Source organism: Corvus cornix, chromosome 26, assembly GCF_000738735.6.
Source record: "Corvus cornix cornix isolate S_Up_H32 chromosome 26, ASM73873v5, whole genome shotgun sequence".
NCBI lineage: Eukaryota > Metazoa > Chordata > Aves > Passeriformes > Corvidae > Corvus > Corvus cornix.
The window spans coordinates 259,967-267,836 of record NC_046354.1 but is presented as its reverse complement, the minus strand read 5'-3'; the positions used below and the strand labels follow the sequence as shown (position 1 = coordinate 267,836).

General features: G+C 59.8%; 1 protein-coding gene across 1 annotated transcript; it reads left to right on the top strand.

The window, feature by feature from the left end:
* Positions 1-130: 130 nt before the first annotated feature.
* MOV10 (Mov10 RISC complex RNA helicase) lies at positions 131-7,688 on the top strand. The gene is made up of 23 exons (XM_039565551.1): positions 131-150; positions 945-1,208; positions 1,934-2,027; positions 2,123-2,256; positions 2,339-2,577; positions 2,667-2,907; positions 3,095-3,217; positions 3,299-3,452; positions 3,532-3,686; positions 3,807-3,983; positions 4,075-4,222; positions 4,313-4,474; positions 4,569-4,672; positions 4,903-5,000; positions 5,092-5,211; positions 5,301-5,403; positions 5,605-5,728; positions 5,809-6,000; positions 6,141-6,215; positions 6,328-6,453; positions 6,637-6,725; positions 6,862-6,983; positions 7,205-7,688. The coding sequence occupies exons 1-22, from the start codon at positions 131-133 to the stop codon at positions 6,974-6,976; spliced, it is 3,057 nt and encodes a 1,018-aa protein (XP_039421485.1). The 3' UTR covers positions 6,977-6,983; positions 7,205-7,688.
* Positions 7,689-7,870: the final 182 nt, after the last annotated feature.

Sequence of the window (7,870 nt, the reverse complement as noted above, 5' to 3'; positions counted from 1 at the left end):
TTTGTGTGTGTTCTTTCATGGTCTCACTCCTGTTAATTCCTAAAGGCTAGGAAGTGGTGGAGTCACCAACCCTGAGGGTGTTCAAAAATGTGAATGTGGCACTTGAGGACATGGTTTAGTGGTGAACACGATGGCAGTGCTGGGTTCAGGGTTGGGCTTTGATGATCTCAAAGATCTTTTGCAACTTTAACAATTCCACAATTAAAGCAGGGATGGTATCACTCCAAACCCATGGGTGATGCTCCCGCCCTTGTATACAGACATGGGAACTGGACAGCTGAGCATCCAAATTAAAATAAAAACAGTCGCAGAGCTTTAATGCAGCTCCTCCCTGGAAAAAACTCAGCAAGGAGGTAATTCCATTCATCCTCTGTGTCTTACTGTAACACCTACGTCAGACACTCCTGGTCGTATCCTACACGGGACAAAGCAGGGCTTCTTTGGAGGGTTTGCACAGAGCTGTGATTCAAGGACAGTTTGTTAAGAGGGTCCCCTCCCTGCGGCAGCACCCAGGGGAGATGAAAAGTTGTGTGGGCCTCAGGTGCTGTGGGCTGCGGCCCTGGACCCATCCAGGAAATCGCTGCAGCAATTCCAAGAATGTGAAGCTGAAGCAGGGCCCAAGATAAGGCTCTGCACCCAACACAGCTTTTATCTCCCTCAAGGCTAGTCTTCTGCTCCTTGGTTACACTGAAAGTAGCTCCCCGCCAGTGTTCCAGCCTTAAGAGCGTTTCTATCTCTTTGTCCTTCTCCAAATCTTTAGCTAATCATCCTTTAGACTGACTCGTTCCCTGCACGCCTCCTGGCCCTTCTCCCACCCAGCCTTCTCTACAGCAGGCTCCGCTGTCCCCTGTCCCCAGCCCCCTCCATTCCCCCCGTGCCAGGCGGCGCGGGCCCGCGGCCCGCTCCGGCCCCTTTTCGCTTTCCGTTTCTTCCTGTGCTCCCAGGTCCGGGGTCAAGCCCAGCCCAGCCCAGGCCCCAGCCCAGCCCAGCGCCACGCCAGCCGGCCTTAACCTCGCCACCTCGACGCGGCACATCTCGGCTCGGCTCGGGCACGGCTTCAACCATGTCCGCGGTTCCAGCGTGGCGGAGGCCCAGTCCCTGTGGGGGGATCAGTTCCGTGCAGTTCCTGCGGGAGACGGGCCGGGGAAGCAGGCGAGCCTGCGGGAACGACCTTGCGCGACCATCTACAACCAGGAGTTCCGGCCCAGGTGAGAGCCCTCGGGCAGACCCGGGCAGCATCAGCCGGGACGGACTCCTGGCCAGCATCGCCCATTCTCCCGGACCAGCATCTCCCAATCCCCGGGCCAGCGTCCCCAGTGCCTGGCCAGCATCACTGGGGTCTCCAAGCTCCTCTGTCTAACCAAAGCCCTGCTGGGATGATCCCCAGCTCCATGGGCCCCCATCAGCTGCCTGGGGATGGCCTTGGACACCCACTGCCCACCACACTCCCCCACCTCACCCTGCTGACACCGATCACACTGGCCCTTGTGCAATATTACCACTGTTAATCATTGGCAAAGCCAGGGCTCAGTGCACTGGTGGGACTGGGAGGAGGTACCTGGGGAGTCATCACTGCTGGGGCCATTATCTGTGCCAGCTCAGCTCCTGAGTACTAGCATGGACAGGCTCTGCATGGCTGTCAGGGACAGGCAATGATGCAGTGAGACAGCTGGAATGGCTGTGGCATAGCTGGAACAACAATGGCACAGCACGGAATTGCTGGAGCAGCCAGCAGGGATGTAAGATTTGCACAGGCCAATGGGAAGGCAAAGTCTTTCTTCCTCTCCTGGAGCAGAGGGGACCCACTGAGAACTCCCTCACCCCAGCCTTAGTGTCCTGCTTCATCTTCCCACTTGCCTCACCTCAGCTGCCTGTGCCCGTGGCAGCCGAGCCACACTCTGTCCCACACAAACCCTCTCCCTTGTCTCCTCAGGACTGACACAAAGACACCCAGGTTTTCCTGCATCTTGTATGCGCTAAAGACAACCCAGCAGGTGCAGGTGCGTGGAGAGGTGGTGAAATTCAAGGTGAGTTCATGCAGTGGCAGTGCCCACCAGTACTGGCTCCTCAGGAGCCCCCAGCAGGATCCCAGGGCCACGCTAATTCTGGCTGCTCCTTGCAGGTGAAGAGGCGTGTGGTGGTGGCAGACCAGTACCGGAGACCCAGAACGAATGCACAGACGTCCATGTCCACATCTGCCTCAGGACAGCAGCTCAGCTTCACTCCACAAATGCCCCAGATCTATGCCAAGCAGTGGTATGACTGGCAGCACCCTGCCTTGGCATGGCCTCTGGATCCCCCGCCCCAGCAGGGAAAGCCTGACCCTCCCTCCCCACAGGGCTGAGCTCATTCGTGGGAAGCACGGCATAGAGATCGTCTCAGACTATGACCAGGGCAATGGGAACATCCGCTTCCCAGTGGTGCCAGGTGAGCCCCAGACAGTCACTGTCCTGGTGCAGAACTGTGGGGCGGAGGTGGTGACACTGCAGCGGTTCCAGCCACGCCAGCAGTCACAGGAGCTCTCCTTCACTGATGAGCAAGGGGCAATGCAGGGCCAGTCCCTGCTGTTACACCCAGGTAGGGTCCCATTGTCCCATCCCATCCCTGCCCTGTGCCCTGCCCTGCAGAGAGGACACAAGACTCGATCTCGCCTCTTCACCCCGCAGGTGGTATGTACCCCATCCAGGTGCGGTGCCTCACCACCTGCAATGGGCACTTCAGTGCTGTGTTGTTCTTTGAGTTCACCAAGGAGCCAGATGACCCCTTCAGCATCTCACGCTATGTTGCTGCCATTGCCGAGAGCCAGCTGGCCAAGGACCTGGGGCCCTCGGCACCTTTCCAGCCTTACGAGGCCAGCCTCCAGCGCCTTGTCACAGTCGTCACCGAGGATGGCATCCCCCCTGCCAGGTATGTGCTGAAGTCACCTGCTGCCATCCTGAGCAGAAGGGCCCAGCCTGTTCTCTAGCCAGGACGAGGTTCAGCTCCTTGGCTGTCTGACACCACAGGACAGTGCTTCAACCCTGTGCGATGGCTGGTGACAGTGGGGTTGGGGACATAATGCAGTCCTTGCAGCACTGCTGTGCCCTCCACCCAGCTCCCTGAAAAATGAACTGGAGAGGGAAGTCCCTCTGGGCACCTACCAGTACCCAAAGAGCCTCAAGGACACAATCCTGCTCGGACCCAACACTAGTGCCAGCTCCAGCTGGGCTGCCATGTGGTGAGTGCCAAGGGCAATGCTGAGGTGTCCCCTGAGGGCCAAGCTGTCCCTGGGACACAATGACATTGCTGCTGCCCTCAGCTCGCTGCTGGAAGCACCTCTGCAGGCTGAGAACTACCACCAGAAATTCCAGCTGCTGCTGCATCTGGAGGAGATCCAGATGGAGGTGGACATCCGGCGCTACGACATGCAGGATGTGACCATGGTGCAGGACAGGGCGCTGCTGGTTCTCGATGTGCGTAGGGGGCTGAGGGGTGCTGGCATAACACTGGCACTCCCAGAGTGCCTGGCAGCACACTGACCCTCTGGCACAGGTGCCTGGCGTGGCCGAGAACCGCCCGTCCCTGCTGAGAGGGGACCACCTCTTTGCCCACCTGAGCAGCGAGCGGGACCACTCTCCGCTCGTCCGGTACAAGGGCTATGTGCACAGCGTGGAACTGGAGAAGGTCAGGCTGGGCTTCTCCTCCAAGTGAGTGATGTCTGCTCCCAGCAGCCTTTCTCAGAGATACCAAAGGCCGGGAGCAGGTTGGAATGGGACAGGAGGGCATGGGAGAGTGCTCCGTGCCCTGCTCATACCACTCCTTCCCAGGCTGCAGAAGATGTTTGTGAACAACTTGAAGTTTGATGTGACCTTCACCTTCAGCCGGCTGCCACTGCAGGTCCAGCATCGGGCTGCAGTCCTGGCCATGCGCCGTGGCTTGTCCAGCCTCCTCTTCCCCTCTGCCTCCTGCCACAAGTCCCTGTTCCCAGGCCCCTTCCAGCCCCGGTGAGTCCCCAGTTCTGCAGGGTGGGAGGGCCCGAGGGACGCAGGGGATGGAGGCAATGGGGCTCCGGCAGCGCAGCCTCTGCTCCCACAGGTGGTTTAACCGCAAGCTGGAGACCAACGAGGAGCAGTGCAGAGCTGTGACCCACATCGTGACGGGGATGTCCCGGCCAGCCCCATACCTCATCTTTGGCCCCCCTGGCACTGGCAAAACGGTCACTATGGTGGAGGCCATCAAGCAGGTGAGTGGCTGGTGCCCAAATCCAGCCCTGAGCATTGCTGCCCACTTTCACCCATGGGGCTCAATGCTGTCACCTCCTCCTCCTACCCAGGTGTGGACATGCTTCAAGGATGCCCGTATCTTGGCCTGTGCCCCCTCCAACAGTGCCACAGACCTGCTGTGCCAGTGCCTCATCAAGGACATTGCCCCTCAGAACATCTACAGGCTCATCGCCAGCTCCAGGAACCACAGGGAAGTGCCCGCTGATATCATGGTAAGTCCTTGCTCCTCCAACCTGAAATCCTGACAGCACACCTGGGCTGGCATCCCCTGGGATAGTGGGACCTCACCCAATGCCCACGCTCCAGCCCTGCTGCAACTGGGATGATGAGCAGAGCAGCTACGTGTACCCAAGCAAGGAGCACCTGAGGCAGTACCGGATCATCATCACCACACTGGTGACAGCAGGAAGGTCAGAGGAGCTGGGATTGTCCCCAGCACCCGTGGCAAGTGGACCCAGGGCTGCCTTGCAGCCAGGCTGTGAAGGCAGTCCCTCTGGGATTCAGTGGGGAGGGGTTGGAGGAGGGCAGGCAGCAGGAGGGGAATCCCTCCTCTGTGGAAGGATGAGGATGAAGAGTAGGAGAGGAAGGCTGGCCAGGTGGGGCAGGATGCTGAGACAGCCTCATTCCACCTCTCCTCCAGGCTGGTGTCAGCCAACTTCCCCCCTGGGTTTTTCTCCCACGTCTTCATTGACGAGTGCGGCCATGCGGTAGAGCCAGAGAGCGTGGTCGCCATCGCGGGTGAGTGGTGCCCGGCTGCTGTCTCAAGGACCAGCATCTCTGCATGGCCTGGGGTCCCTCCCATTCTCCACTGAGATCTTCCTGTTCCCAGGGCTCCTGGCTCCCATGGACCAGGAGACCAACCCCAATGGGGGGCAGCTGGTGCTGGCAGGAGACCCCAAGCAGCTGGGCCCTGTCCTGACCTCACCACTGGCCATCCAGCATGGTTTGGGTGAGTAGGGAGAGGGGTTGGCAGTGCTGCAGGCACCCCACAGGGGCTGAGTGGCCTTGCGGGGAGCCACAGGCTGTCACTGGGCACAGGCACCTCATTGCTGGAGAGGCTGATGCTGCACAACCCCCTGTACAAGAAGTCGAGTGGAGGATACGACCCACAGTTCATCACCAAACTGCTCTGGAACTACAGGTGGGGACAGGGATGGTGCAGGAAGGGATTGAGCCAGTCAAGATTGGTGAACGTGGCTCTCCAGGATTTGTCCCCCAGAGCCTCGTAGTGGCCCGGCTGGTGTGGGAGATGGGAGTGCCCCTGCTGTCCTGGTTGCACAGTGCCTGAGAGGGTTCTGGACCCACAGGGCACCCACCCCAGGCACTGTCCTGCCTCTGCCAGGTCCCACGAGGCCATTCTGAGGATCCCCAACGAACTCTTCTACGACAACGAGCTGAAGGTGTGCAAGAGCAACGGGCTTGACATCCAGAATCTGTATTGTACCTGGGAGGAGCTTCCCAAAAAGGTGAGGGGCGCAGCAGGGACTGGCCCAGGGGATATCCCTAAGGCACAAGCAGAGCAGAGCCAAATGTTCTCCATCCCCAGGGCTTCCCCATCATCTTCCATGGGGTTTGTGGGGAAGACCAGAGAGAGGCCAAGAGCCCCTCATTCTTCAACACGGCTGAAATTGAGGTCCTGGTCCACTACCTCAAGAAGCTGCTGCAGAGCCAGGGCAAGGGAAGCTGCCCCACTGTGTCCCCCAAGGAGATCGGCATCATTTCTCCCTACAGGAAGCAGGTGAGGGACACAGCTCTGCAGGCAGGGCATAGGCAGAGACCTCCCCAAGGGACAGGGAACACTGGGACGGACGGGCAGCCCCAGGGCTGGCACAAGGATGGCCCTATGGTGGCTGGATTTTGCCACATGCCTCCGCTCAGGTAGAGAAGATCCGGAAAGCCATCACCTCCCTGGATCCGGATCTGCAGAAGCTGCCGGACATCAGCCAGTTGAAGGTAGGTCCTGAGCATGGAGGGGAGAGGAGCACACCCTGCCACAGGAGGAGGGAGCCCTGCCAGCCCCAGCCCAGGGTTGCTTCTGGCCCCGTATCTGCTGTCCCTTCCCCAGGTGGGCTCTGTGGAGGAGTTCCAGGGCCAGGAGCGGCATGTGATCCTCATCTCCACCGTGCGCAGCTGCAGCACATACCTCCAGTTCGACCAGACCTTCAGGCTGGGCTTCCTCAAGAACCCCAAGGTACCACATTGCCCCAGGCAGACCCGTCTTCCTGGGCATCCCCTTCTTCCCTCTGGTTCTCACAGGCAGGTACAGGTGCTCTGGGTGCTCAGTGCCACACCAGAGCTGCCTGCACCCAGGTGGAGCTGGGAGAGGATGAGAGGTGCTGCAGCCAGGTAAAGCCCTCTTGCTTGTCCTCTTCAGAGGCTTAACGTGGCCATCACCAGGGCCAAGGCTCTGTTGATCGTGGTGGGCAATCCGGCTGTGCTCAGCAAGGACCACCACTGGCACAGGTGAGCTGCTCTGGCCCCTGCCACAGACAGTGCTCACCAGGATGTGCCCTTTCCTGCTGCCTGGCCATGCCCGCTGCCATGGAGCAGTGAGGCCGGTGCCCCCTGTGCCCACGCTCCCCTGCCTCTGCACTTGCAGGTTCCTCAGGTACTGCAAGGAAGAGGGCGGCTACACAGGATACCCCTACGAGGATGAGAGCACAGCTGAGGACAGACTCGCTGACGACCTCCACGTGCTGCAGCTCAACGTTTAGTACCCGGGTGAGCAGAGCTGGGCACTGCCAGCGGGGCCCCGACAGCAGCAGGCTGCTGGTCATGCCGTGCCAGCACCCTGGGGCAGCAGCATGGCCAGGGTTACAGCTGGAGCACTGGGAGGCTTCTCCTGCCCCAGTGCAACAGGGCTTACAGTGGGTTTTTGCTTAGGGCTTGCATGTCTCCCTGTCGAAGTCAGGGGCCAGCTCTGCCATGAGGTTTCTCTGCAGGAAACCCACCTGGGAAAGGAGGAGAAGCCCCACGAAGCTGCATCCCCCTCAGCCTGTCCCTGGCCTGAAGCAGCTCCTGCTCCTCCTGTCTCAGTCCCAGGCTGCTCCATGCATCCCTGTGGAGATGGGGCTGAACCCACCGGACCAGAGGGTGTTGCCAGCCTTTGCTGCCAGCCACGAGGCTCACACCAGCATCAGACTGATCACTCTCCATTTTAATCATTTTTTGACATGGCTGTGGCAAAACAATTCTTTGTGACTGGTCTCACCATTCAGTGAAAGGCTTAAGCCTGGAGACTGGCCTCCAAAGAGCATCACTGGGTGCACAGGGGAGCTCAGTGCTGCTGTGATGGATGACTTGGGCAGCCAGGACCTGGCCTGGGGCAGGCTGGCTCGGTTCTCCACTGGGCAGCTGCCTGGCCTGAGAGCTGGCATGGCTGTGCAGGCACTTTGTTTCCCTGGAATAAATGTTTAGAGAAAAGCAGTGTATTGTTGGGTCCTGGATGGGCCTTGCTACCACAGACAGGGCTTCCAGAGCAGCATCAGGCTCACTGCAGCCCTGTCCCCTCCTGCTCCAGAGGCAGCATGGCTCTAGCAGTGACAGCAGTGCCCACCACCCAGGGACTGGGTACAGCTGGGAAGCTCCTGCCTGGCCCTTCCCACATA

Coding starts and splice junctions, on each gene's coding strand:
- MOV10 (XM_039565551.1), top strand. CDS start 131: ATGGCAGTGCTGGGTTCAGG. Junction 3,687..3,806: donor AGGCTGGGCTTCTCCTCCAA/GTGAGTGATGTC, acceptor ACTCCTTCCCAG/GCTGCAGAAGATGTTTGTGA. Junction 5,404..5,604: donor AAACTGCTCTGGAACTACAG/GTGGGGACAGGG, acceptor TGCCTCTGCCAG/GTCCCACGAGGCCATTCTGA.